This window comes from Nannobrachium achirus (assembly GCF_963921795.1).
Source record: "Nannobrachium achirus genome assembly, chromosome: 4".
NCBI lineage: Eukaryota > Metazoa > Chordata > Actinopteri > Myctophiformes > Myctophidae > Nannobrachium > Nannobrachium achirus.
Genome location: NC_137813.1, coordinates 28,411,557 through 28,425,136, shown reverse-complemented (window position 1 = coordinate 28,425,136; position 13,580 = coordinate 28,411,557). Strand labels below are relative to the sequence as shown.

The following is a 13,580-nucleotide window of genomic DNA, read 5'->3' as shown; positions in this document are numbered from 1 at the left end:
AACATTGTATTACTGAAAGCTGGTGGGTGGGTATAGAGAGGCTTTAAGTTAGCAGCTGCTTGGTATGTAATGGGGTGAAGTAGGGTAGGGGTGTGGTTGGGATATGGTGCAAGGGGGGCTTTCAGGTAGGAAGGGGACAGGAAAATGGGCGTGTGGCAGCTGTTGGGATATGGGGGTGAGGGTGTAGGCCAGGGAGTTGGGTTATGGGGGGCGGGGGGGGTGAAGGGTTTGGGGGGGGGGGGGGGCATTTTGGGTTGGGATGCAATTTCAGACCTGTTGAAAACTAGTCTAAAGCAGTGGTTCTAAACATTTTCATGTCAAGGACCACCACATTCTGCAGACCCCCACCTGAAAATATTTTCTGCCTGGGAAGATTTTTCAAGATTTATCATAGTGTTTAAAAAATATCCGATCTACAAGCTCAAAATGGGCTGTAATGCTTGGTGATCTTGTAGATCGGCTATTTTCAAACAAAGTTTAAAACTGGGTTAAAATGGTAAAACTCTTCCTCGTTTTACAGTGGACCCCCTGGAACTTGCTAAAGGATCCCTGGGGTCCCCAAACCACACTTTGAGAACCACTGCTCTAAAGATATGATACAAATATTTTGGTGATTTAAATCATATTATTATACAACTGTAGAATTGAAAAAACTTAAAGAATAAATTATTTTTGCACAACATCACACTTAAGAACTAAAAGGCTGCCCTAAGAGTGCTCTACAGTATGCGTAGATTTCTTCTTAACATAAGAACAAATCACAGCTAAGAAAACATTGGTGTATGCCAAATCTTCTTAAAAAACTTCTTAAAAGGGTCTAAGAAGAAATTTCTTCGTAAGAACGTTCGTAAGTAGGTTGGTGAATCGGGCCCAATCTTTAGTATTTACATACCTTACTGACATAACTGTTCTATTTTCAGCACGGCTATAGGTTAAGAAACGGTGTCTTAATCTGTGTCTTAGTCGTTCAATAACAGTCCACGTGAATAGAATGACAGGCAAAGCACTCTGGACTGTTTTCTGGACAGAACGATCAAAAAATTGCCTTTTGTAGTAGTTCTGACCTCTCAAATGCACTTGACAAATGTGCTTGACATTCACCATTCTCTCACATTCACTCACACTTACACCAGAAGTGTTACACAGTCACACACTGACATTGGTGGAAACCTTATCTTCCTGCTTGAGATATTATGACCAACGAAAAAGGAAATGCTCATGGCTATACTGTACATTAACCTATATTCAAACGTAACTTCTACATTTGTTACATTTTACAGGCAGAAAAGAAAAGCTCCTTTGAGAGTAAGGTTCCCTTTAAGCCGCTCAGTTATTTCTCCTGCTGCACTGTGTGTTGCAGCGCAGTTTCATAATGCACAGATTAATGTTACATCTGACCTGAAAGGAAAGCTGATGCAAGAATATTAAATGGTGGAGTATGAGAATCACTGGTGAAAATGCTGGTGTTATAGAAGAAAGCATGTGTGTGGTTATATATAATATAATAAAGATTCAAATAATATACAATAGGTTTTCTACAGAAAGAGAATGCAATAAACATTTGATAAAAACAGATTCAGATGGTATCCTTGTTTCTAACACCACAACTGTTGGATGCTTCTATCTCTCCTCTCTGATAGGAATGTTAATATAACAAGACACTAGGGATGGGACGATAATCGATATTATCGTTTATCGTGATAAAAAACACTCGTATCGTATCGTGGAGATTTAACATATCGTGATATCGTCCTCCGTCAGGCACTGGGATCAATTCACCTTTTATTTGCAGAGCTGCATATCCGGTACCACTTAAACCCTCTATAATTGGTAAAGGGTACTTAGTCTTAGAGTATACATACTTGATACAGTCTTTTTTCACTCTCTATCAAATGTCTTTGCCAAAAAATAGGATAATGGATTTTGATTATCGCGATAATATCGTAAATCGCGATTTCTTTTGCCACAATAATCGTGATATGACATTTTCATATCGTCCCATCCCTACAAGACACTATACATCATGTTTACATCCAGGAGACACAGAAGATGTATAACACAATCAGTCTAATCTCAGGGGCCCCGGCATTTATGCTAATAGGTTTCCAATTAGTGTTTTCTGATTCCATTAGGGAGGAGGCTCCATGGTATGCTGCTCTGTATATAATATTTACTTTCCCAAAGCTTACTGTTTATACGGAGTCTATGGGAATAAAATCAAGTATTCATGGCTTTCGAGAGGAGGGGAGAGGAGTGGAAAGGAGAGGGGAGAGATGAGAAGAGGAGGGGAGAAATAGTCATTAGGTCTATATTAGTCCCCTGAGCTTTTTCTCAAAGGCTCCATTTATAAATGATTAATAACACAGCTATATTGTACTGTATCTCTCTTCGATTTCTCTCCATGCGTGCCGCAAGTGCGCGTGCGCACACACACACACACACACACACACACACACACACACACACACACACACACACACACACACACACACACACACACACACACTTACACACAGTAGTACAGGGAAACAAACACAGAGAGAGAGAGAGAGAGAGCATAATGAGAGAATGAGAAAGAGAGTGGGGAAACAGACTCATTCTACTGATCCTAACAAGGTTTGGCTAAGGTGATTAATGAAGTAATTCATGTTCTCTGGAGTTGATTATGAATTCCATTTAACAGAGGCCAGGCCTGAAGGCGAAGCTTTAATTACAGAAAGAAAGAGACATTTTCTAAAGAGACATTTGCGGTTCAGGAGGTACTGTACGTAGGCACTTCCGTACTAATGAAATACCCAAAACTGTGGTGGCATTAACTGTTGTATGAGGAGAGGAGAGGAGAGGAGAGGAGAGGAGAGGAGAGGAGAGGAGAGGAGACATTACAGCTGAGCTAACTGGATAATGAGTGAAAAAAATATCAGTGTAGAGAGGTTCAATGACATAGAGAACAGTGAGACAATAGTATTGGTGTTGCTGAGGGGGCCATCAGAATAATGAACAATAAAAGATAACACAGTCTGCCATCTGTACTCGCACTTAAAGTATTGTGTGCACACACATGCGCACGCACGCACGCGAGCACACACACACACACACACACACACACACACACACACACACACACACCCACACACACACAAACACACACACACACACACACACACACACACACACACACACACACACACACACACACACACACACACACACACACACACACACACACACACACACGTGTTGTGAGCTTGTAGATCAGATATTTGAATAAAACATGATATATTTTTTATACTATAGCAGCAGTAGTTTCTGTGGCCTTTTGGCTTACAGTGGTTATAAACATTACCAACATATTTGTAAAATAAATTAAACCAGTGTAGGGTGCTTTATGTGCTAAAAACACAAGATGTTTGCATACAATATCCGGAATCAGAGGGATCAGAATATGGATTCAGAAGGTCCACGGTTCACCCACAGGTTCCACCCAGTCTATGTCATGTGTACCTGAGCAAGACCCACACAGAGAGCACATCATGTCATTCCCATCTACAGGGCTGCACTGGAAACTGAGCAGCTTCAGGTCCCACATCTTAGATGGTGGTGGGGGCTTTCTATAGGACCAGGCCAAACTTATTCTCCACATTTAGTTCCAGAGACATAAAGCAGACGAATCCCAGATGACCTGAGAGGTCTGGATTCTTCATGATATTGCACAAGATCAGGACTGTATTTTGGACCTAAAAGCATTCAATGCTTACCAACAGTAATATTATGAAATCACATTACTGTACACTGTACTGTGTGCAAAGTACACCTCCCATGGAGCTTTGGTGGCTCAGAGGGAGGAAGACAATATGTACTGTACTCCCAGCTTCACTGGTTTGAATTCCCCATCATCTCATGTCATTCACATGTACACCACGAAAAACAGAAGAAAAGGTATCCGCTCCTCCCCTTTCCTGTAGCCCCCCGTCTCCCCCTCCACCCCCTGTAAGTTTAATGCTGTAACATAAAAGACATGTGTCCCCCAGCTGTTTGCTCCACTGGGGCTCCTGTGAATAGAAATGAACTAATTACTCTCTACAACATTTACACGGTTGTGGCCCCTGGGCTTCCTAAACTTCTCTCGCATGTAATACATTCAGACTTGGCTCGGGGCCCGGGCTCATTAAAATGTGTTAAAATGGGGGCACTGTGGGGGTTGAGTTGGCATACTGTGAGTTTTCCCTGTTGAGGATTGAGGTCATGTCAGATCTTGATGCTTACCTTTCACGTTGAGAGGGATGGTTTGGCTTAGTGGTCACACTCACTGGAGTGAATCATTTTAGGATGATGTGGCTGCACTGCAGGCAATGTGAGGTGAGGTGCTGTGAAGAGATCCCTCGATTTGAACATTCCCAAGTGAGAATCGGCTGCGTGGCATTATTGCTGACAGCAAGTGCCAGTTGAATATTTCACTAGTCAGGTAGGTTGTATCCTTTAGGGATAAAGTGGCCTTAGTCTGCCTACACATTATAAGTCTACTCGCTGTCATAGATTCGAATGACCAATCATTAAATATTTGGTGTCAGTTGGAGGCTTTTTTTTTCTTCATAATGAACAGTCAATCATATTTTTGAGAAGCTGAGGCCAGAAATACCGGTACGTTATTTGTCACTTTGGATGAGACTACGCCATGTATAAATCTTCATATTCTTATGAGTTTATCCGTTGTGCGAAGCTATAATAAGAGCTGTGTTGTACCCTGGCGACTAAGGACAATCCATTTGGATAATTACCCAAATGTTATGCAGTGTTTTACATCTGGTAACATTCATTGTAGATATACTGTATAGACAGATATACCTTATTGATCACCATTCACCATGGGGAAATTTAGTCAGTGTCAAAGTACCACCGAACAGATGCTGGCAAGAGTCCAGAGATGCTAAGAGATGAACTACATACTGCATGCACTTGTGTTGTGTATGCTTTCCCCTCCCTCTACTGTTTTCTCGCTCTTGAAATCGTTCCATCATCCCTCAACTCCGCCTCAACATCCCATTGGTCCTCTAATCATCAGTCCACCAATCATCTCCTATCACCTAGTCTGGGATCACTTCACTTTTCGGGGTTGTAACCGGACTGAAGTGGAAACCACCACACGTCATGTTGTAGTACTCAAAGGACTACAATTTGCCGGAAAGATCAAACCGGATTCAGTTTTAACCCAAAATATTCCCCTGCGCTCAAGGACATACTTTTAGGGCCTACCTAATAAACTCCTTGATGCGGAGTAGTTTTGCTTTTAAAATAATCGTTTGGTATACATCTTTTAGTCCAACTGTTAGCGTCTGGCAAGACTACACTAGGGTACTCGAGCATTTTAATAGGGATTGGGGAAACAAACGGGGGGAACCAAATCAAAGCGACGCCGCTTCTTCTATCGGTTTCCGCGCTTTAGGCGGAAACCAAACGGCCTGTAGTGAACGAACACCAGGCTTTCCCCCAGAAAGCCTGGTAGGCAAGGTTACCTATCACCACCTGCAATAATTCACCTGTACTCCTGCAATCAGCAGCTGTTTTTTTGTGTTTGTGTTCAGACCTTCAGTTTCTTGTGTCAAATTCAGGCCTGTTAGTTTGTCAGCATTCTGTTCAGTGTTTTCTGTTTCATCAGGGAAACAATAGGTAGGATTTGGGATACCCTCTACATTTTCATCACGTAGGTTATTTTCTGTTCAACACAATAGGTGTGAGTGCCACCCCTTGTGTTTTTGGTTGATTGTTAGTGTAGTAGGGTTTTGTTTCAGAGAAGTGGGTTTGTTCGTTTTATGGTATTTTGATATGGCACTCACCAGTCCTTTTCCCTATTTGTTTTGTTCAGACACCTCACACTGAATTCATTTTATATTTCTCTCTTTTCAATGGATACCGTGTTATTGTCCCTTACATACCTTATACCGCCAGAATAGACGTAACATAACTAAAATAAAATAAAAAGAATAGAAGAGTATTAAGATGAATAGAAAATAGAAGACAAGCACCAGATAGATACTCATCCAACAGACTGGTTGTCGCTCCTGTAGTCTCAGAACAGATGCAAGGGGTTTCACTCAGACACAAGACAACCATTTCTGGCATCCAAAGTTACATAGTTTAAGAAAGTTTTTGTGCTTCCGTCACGGCTCATTACCCTGCCAAACTGCTCCTGAACTTCACTGGGAGATGATGCAGTGCTTTTGATGGTTTCTTTGACAGAGATATCAACTACTGAGCACCATGCAGGGCTAAAGTCTTTCTCATCTGGTGACGTTTCCTTTGGGTCCTGTTGAGTGAGTAATATTGAGTTAACGCTAATTGTCTCTGCCAGGACTATGTGTGCAATGTGTAATTTCAGGGCTCTTCAACATTTTCAGGCCAAGGACTCCTTAGTTGAGAAAGAGAAGTTTTTGTAGATTCCATAGTTTTTCATCGTTTGACAGCACAATCATCAGTGTATTTTGGATTCATGTCAATTTGTGTTTTCAGATATTTAAGCATTTGGACCGTCAACACTTAATAAACTTGACCTATCACTCTGTACTTAGTGTGCTCTTTTTTCCCCTCTACACCAAACCTATTTGCTGAAAATAGCCGATCTACAAGCTCACAACGCCTCGCGCATCTGCTATTTTTGGCTAAAGTTCTCAGAATATGGACGCTAGTGTTCAATTGGTTAATATAAAAAAAGGTTTCTGTCACACAAAGATTTGGAGGACCCCCTGTAGTAACTCTGATGACCCCCTAGGGGTTCTGGACCCCTGTTGAAGACCCCTGGTGTAATGCAATGTCTGTTCAGAAGGAAAAAGAGGCCTTTTGGTGGACCTCTCTCTCTCTCAGTAGTCAGAAGATCAGAGATCTCCGCCTACTGATACATACAGTATGGGTAAATCTAAATTCAACGTAGGGGCTGGAAGAACAGCAGAGAAAACCAAGTAGGCAAGATCTCTGAACGTCAGGCTACGCAAGACTAAACTTTAAATGACCATGCCAATGGTCAGTCATGTTTAGTCTATTCTCTATTGCATACAACTCTCAGCATTCTTGACAGTACGACCAACTATTTTTCAAAATATAGATTTGTTTCATTGGATTAAATTATTCTCAGTTCAGTACGAAAATCAGCTTGCAGAGACCTGAAACTTTCTTGTAGTTCTACACAAAATAGCATTGCATGGGATTGATTGATTGATTGATTGAAGAATTTATTAGAAGTTTGCAATAGAAAAAAGTACAGTTTCATGACAGTACAAATCACTGGTACAAGGTCAACTAAAAGGAGATCCTAGAAAGCCGAGGCTTATTTCCACAGGAACCACACTTTAAGTATCTCATATAACATTGAAAGACAGACGGATAGAACATAGTACTTTATCTAGGATAATATCAGTTTCAAAAGCATAACATCAAATACAAAAGGCAGAATACAAAGAAAAAGGGGGGGGGGAGCATGGGGGCTTAGTCTATTTACAAGTCACGGGTAGCTGCTGTCTGAAGGTGACTTTTCATACCAATTTTGAAGGAGGCTAGGGATTTGCTCTCCTTTAGGGCTTGTGGAAGGGCGTTCCACATGTTGATGGTATAGCAGGAGAACGAGTTAGCGCCTTGTTTAGTGTTAAATCTACGCTGATGATGATTAGTGGAGCTGCCTCTGGTGTTATGATCGTGAACATCCTTGACCTTTAAGAAGTAGTTTGTCAGGTACATGGGAATCTTGGAGGTGTAGTGTATCTTGTACACCAGGCCCATTGCAAGATGCTGTACTCTGTCAGCTACTTTGAGCCACCCCACGCTTTCGTGGTGATGCTCGGTAAGGTGGGTCAGAGGAGGGAGACCAAGCACAACCCTAATTAGTTTGTTTTGGGCTGTTTGGAGCTTTAGCTTTAAGGCAGCTGGGGCGTCGCGATACCAGACAAGGACTCCGTCAATGGGAACTTTTTGTCAATGTTTGTTCAAGCCGCCATATTTCACGAGTTCCAATGGGATGAGTTGGGGTGAGAATGTGATGCCTCAGGCATAATACCATGTAAACTCAGCTCTAAGACCACCGCGAACCAATCATTGTGACTCTCGGGGCCCAGCCTCATTGTCAAGCTGGTGAAAGGGTATCCATAGGATTCAGCATCAGAATCGGATGCCAAAGGCACCTGCAAGTGGCAAAATGTGCGACTTGGGATTGTATCTTGTCACACATCTAACTTAACCATATCAGGTCACCTGTCCTCTTCTGTAAATCAGCCAATAACGTTGGATTGCAATGAAAACCCCCTCTTAAAGTTATACCATGTAACTTTTTTTATAAAACAAATCATAAAATTGTCCTAACTGTTAAATCGCTAAAGTTTTAGAACACCAACTCCGTTAATTTCATCCCCTAAAGCCTTCTGTAAATATGTTTTCTATGATTCTGACCGGGGACCGGATTTCGCGGCAAAATTACGTCATCACACTACCGGCCAATCACAGCGAGGGTTATACACTGCCGGCCAATCACAGCGCATCTTGAAGTGGGGTCGCTATGGCGGCCATATTTATAGTCGCCCGTGTGTCTCTATACTCAAAAGATAATCTCGCCTACCAGGCAGGGTGAAGGAGTCCGTTTCTCCGGAATGCCTGAACGCACAGGAACCAGGGACCCCTCTAAAGATAGCTCTCGGCGAGGTGGAGGCAGACGTGGGGGTGTGAAGGTACGAAAAACGGCCGAAAGACGCGAACGCGGTTTGCTATAGGGCTACTGACCACTAGTTGAGCATCTTACACAGTATAGCTTTAAATCTTAACTCAGCTCGCTGTTCACACATTGCAACGTGTTGTGATCTATAGATGTATTTTTTGTGAAAATGTCCACCTATCATGACCTGCCCAAAATAGGGAAAAACCGTGGTTATAGACACACAGTAACCAACTATAAATTAAGGGAACAGGACCGCAGGAGTGAGAGCGCTTTGTCTTGTCATTTATTTTCGGTGTCCGCAACAAAATAACCAGCCAACACTGCCGTAAAAATAACTTGTGAGGGTTTTGGACATGCTTCTGTGGCGTTTCGCCACATGGCCCTTGAAGTAAGTTTAGTTTGAAAATTCAGCGGAAAACGTTGAAGGACATTTGTGTTGTAGTCGAGCAGTAGACCTTGAAGTGAGGCTTTCAGATCGAGTTTGTAAAATGAAAGGATTTCATAAAACCACTCTGAACCACGGTGAACTCCTCCCACACAAGCACGCACGCACGCACGCACGCACACACACACACACACACACACACACACACACACACACACACACACACACACACACACACACACACACACACACACACACGCACACACACTGTTTCCTCCCTCTTTTCTCTCATTCCTAGTGTATTTGTCCTCTGTCCTTCACTCAGTTCTCTTTTTCTCTCTCGTTCTCACTCTCTCTCTCTCCCCATCTCTTATAATACATATCTTGAAACACGTGCACAGCAGAACGCCCACTCCACCATCGGTAGATGCCCCTCTTGCAGGCGTGCTGGTAGAAGTGGGTCAGGACAGTGGGAAGTATGTCAGAGAGCGCAAGCGTGGGTTGCTCACAGCAAAACACCCTTCACATATACCGTATGATTCTGCTGTAGTAGGTGGGTGTGTGTGCGTGTGTCCCCTCTAACTTTTCCTCACAGCTCTATTCACTGTCCATGTAAGTACTATAGAGATTGCTGTCAGTCCTTGTCCCTTTTATGAAGACACGAAAAGAAGAAGACCATTTATGGGTATAGTGGCATATATGTGGCTCTGGACAACCAGATCTCTGTATCTGTCAGTCCTTTTATGTCCATATATGAAGATCGCTGATGTCATCAGTATATGCCCATATATGGAGCTGACTGATTTGTTTGCGGCTGATGCCATGACGACACATTGATGTTAGACAACACACTCCATACTTGGGTGTAGCTATACTGGGAACTCCTTGGTTATGGTTATTGTTGAGTCAGAGCAAGTCCCCAGAACCGCTAGAATATGGTTGACGGTGGCTACATCTGCATTTGGGAAATTGGGACGCTACTGAGCATGCTTCTATTGACTGAAACACTAATGTTCCTGCTCGTAGACATACTTCCATGTGCTTCATGCGCTTGTGAGCAACATTCATTGAAATGAAAACTCTATGTGAGTGAGTATGACCTCAGAGATCCACTCACCTGCCGGTGAGACTGCATCATATTGATGTCATATTGATGATGTCAGAGTGGAACTATTTGGGAAAAACAGTCTAGGTTTAGGGTTTGGGGCTAAGGTAGGCTATAGTCTAGGGCTAAGGTAGGAGAGGAACAGTAGGAGAACTAAGATGGCTGCACCCTGTGGCAGGGTGGCGAGTAGGTGTTTGCATTCTGTCAATTATTTTGGGAGAACAAGGATCAGTAATACAACACTGACGTTACGCCGGGTTTCAGTATGTTCTGTGTGCCGTGTTTCGTTGAAAGCTAAAGCTAAAATTGAAAGTGTTGCGTCGCAGTGGAAGTTAATGGGTTCGGTTTGCCTCCAGAGACTCCCTGTCATCTCCCAGGACAAGACTCCCATAGAGGAACAGTTTGCACAGCTCATGTATCAGACGGAGCTGGAGAAGAGCCTACTGTCTGACCATGAGCTGCGTCTCCTGGAGGACGCAGAGAGGTTGAGGCGTAAACAATCAGGTGATTACGACTCGGATGAGGAAGAGGAAGATCGCCATGGCGACGACGACATTGTGTTGGCTCAGGACCTGGAGGATGCCTGGGAACAGAAACTCAAGCAGTTTCTGCCCACTGAACCCAGGACCGGAGATAAATCAGATCAGATGTCTTCATTGGAGCGCTGCTTGGCTGACTCCCTGGTTCTGTTGGTGGAGCAAAAGGTTGGAGACCAGAAATATTGGCTGCTTCCTCAGATCGGCTGGGAGATAGGAGAGACCCTGAGACAGACTGCTGAGAGAGCTCTGGCTTCTAGTCTACCAGGGGCTGCCTTGCATGCCACATTCCTGGGCAATACCCCCTGTGGCATCTATAAGCACAAAGTACCCAGAGGCATGCACACTGAGAACTTCGCTGGAGCCAAGATCTTCTTTTTCAAAGCCATCCTGTCCGACAGTGCCAGTCTCTCCCCATCTTCCGAAACTCCTCCTTTTGTGTGGGTGAAAAAGAGTGAACTGCAGGACTACCTCAAACCAGCATACCTGGAGAAGGTCAGCCGCTTTGTCCTCAACCTGTGACTAAGAAACAGAGAGAACCTACTTGAAGTATCCCCCTATCAGAGTCGGTACCACGGTGAAGAGCTATCCACCACGGTGTAGTCTTTTTGAGTCATAAAACTACAACGTTATGTAATTACTCGCGGTGAAGAGCTTTCCACCGCGAGTCCCAACACATCTCTCTGTTTTTACTATCAGACAGATCGGCCCTTCACCCCGTTCACTGATTGGTCGATCTAGACCAGTCAGTCACAGTTATATGACTTCACCGTGGCTGACTATGATGGCTTCCACTTAATTTCTGACTTGAGGTGGAAAGCTTTCCACCTAAAATTTGCGGTGAATAGCTCTTCACCTTGGACTCTGATAGAGGCTTTAGACTGCACCGTGGAATCCCCTGTGTTCGAATTGACCACATGAATCTTAATGTCCCTAATCTGGAGAAAACATTCTTTGAATGTTTTCTTTTCTTCATTGTATTCACAATGATGACATAATTGCCCAAATATGGAGTTCTATGTCAGCCCAAGTCATTTGTGTGTTGATAGAGCTCTCACCTTTGGACCACAAGGTCATGGGTTAAGCATAATGAGTAGCATGGTTTGGGTGCGTCAAGCCAAGCGGTAAGTACTGGGAGCTGATGGTAGCTGTGGCTCTCCACCTCAGCACTCCATCTCCCAGGGGTCTAGCGCATTGAAACACGTTTTCGGCTGCCACTGACAAAAATCCCTGCAGCCTACTTATTAACAAGTGGAAGTGGACAAATATAAAGGACTTTGGATAAAGGCGCTATAATAAATGAACCATTTACCATTTATGCCCCATTTATGAAGAGCCTAACCTCTAATCTGACCTCATATGAGGATTTGCTGATTTATCTATATTTATTCACACCATATGCACCGTACTCCCCCGGATCTCCCCCGGATCCTCAGCAATACACATGCCGAGTTTGAAGTTGATCAGTCAGGTTCTAAAGATACGTGAAGGACTGTATAGCTTTGCATAATTTATTGAAGGATGTGTATTGATTAATATGATTTGGATAAAATCTGTAGGAGTAGCTAAAAAATCAAACCTCGGTTCGAAGTGAAGCGGTGAATTTTCATTCCAAGTGTTCTAGAGCTATGAAATCTGTGTTCTAGATCTATACATTCTGTGTTCTAGATCTATACTTTCTATGTGTTTTAGTTCTATATTTTTATGAATTCTTAAAGGTGATACACCATGCATTTAAAAAATATTTATGTCATATTGTTTATGTCCCAAAAACGTTTTTCAAAAGGTTTGAGGCTAAATTACCACTCCTGAAGAGAGAGCCTCTCTCATTTTTGAATGGCTCTCAGAGCATTTCAGCTGCAGTACCACCTTTGGCCTGAACTGCGCAACCCCCCACGTCACAATCGGCAGCAAATCTGGATAGCCTGTTTTGAGAACCCGTGGGATACTTTTAACCTTCGCCTTCTCAAAACCAGAGAAAGACACAACGGTCAGAAATGGGACTTTGTGAGGATAGAAGGTGCTAGTGGGACCCCAAAAAAAGGTTTTAAAATAGGAAAAGTGAAATTTCATGGTGTATCACCTTTAATTGTGGGCTCGCCTGTAAGGCGAGCACACTTTAGATATTGTCATTGTGTGCTTGCCTGTAAGGCGAGCACACTTTAGATATTGTCATTATTGTGGGCTTGCTGTAAGGCGAGCACACTTTAGATATTGTCATTATTGTGGGCTCGCCTGAAAGGCGAGCACACTTTAGATATTGTCATTATTTATCTATCATACCAAGTTCTCCTCAAAAACGTTGGTATCGTACTATCGTTCGGAAACCCGCACCGGGTGTGTGCTCAGTGTAGTGAGTGCAGTGGGTGTGACGTTGGAGAGTGCGTTCAGTGTGGCTTGTTCACGAAGGACCAGTTAAGAGGCAGCTGTGCGCTTTTTCACTCTGAACTCTGAAGGTAAACTTTCTGAAAAGCAGCAGTTGCTAACATAACGTTGATATTGAAAGGAGATGTAATTCATAACATTGGTAAACCTGCTGTTAGTTTACACGTTGATGCGTGTGAAAGTGAAACTATCAAGCCCAAACGACCAACGAAGCAGCAAATGCTGCATTTTGCGGTCATTTCCTCCATTGTTCACAGCTGAGAAGCACTCGAGACATGGCCATGAAAACGAACCAATCAAAACACCGCACTGACGCACCACACCGTCAAACCCCATCTTCTGAGTAGGGTCGCTCAGTGCGTGCACTCAGCACACCGGTGCGCCGCGCACTGGATTTCCGAACGACAACGCACCAAGTGCACTGAATAAACGAACGACAACATGGCACACCAGTGCGTTGAGTGCGCTTTTCCGAACGCA

General features: G+C 43.4%; 1 protein-coding gene across 1 annotated transcript; it reads left to right on the top strand.

Moving 5' to 3' along the window:
• Positions 1 to 10,169: 10,169 nt before the first annotated feature.
• LOC308282807 (large ribosomal subunit protein mL46-like) lies at positions 10,170 to 11,237 on the top strand (the record flags this gene model as incomplete). Its single annotated transcript, XM_080723194.1, has 2 exons — positions 10,170 to 10,197; positions 10,474 to 11,237. The coding sequence occupies 2 exons, from the start codon at positions 10,170 to 10,172 to the stop codon at positions 11,235 to 11,237; spliced, it is 792 nt and encodes a 263-aa protein (XP_080579320.1).
• Between the last annotated feature and the right edge of the window lie 2,343 nt (positions 11,238 to 13,580).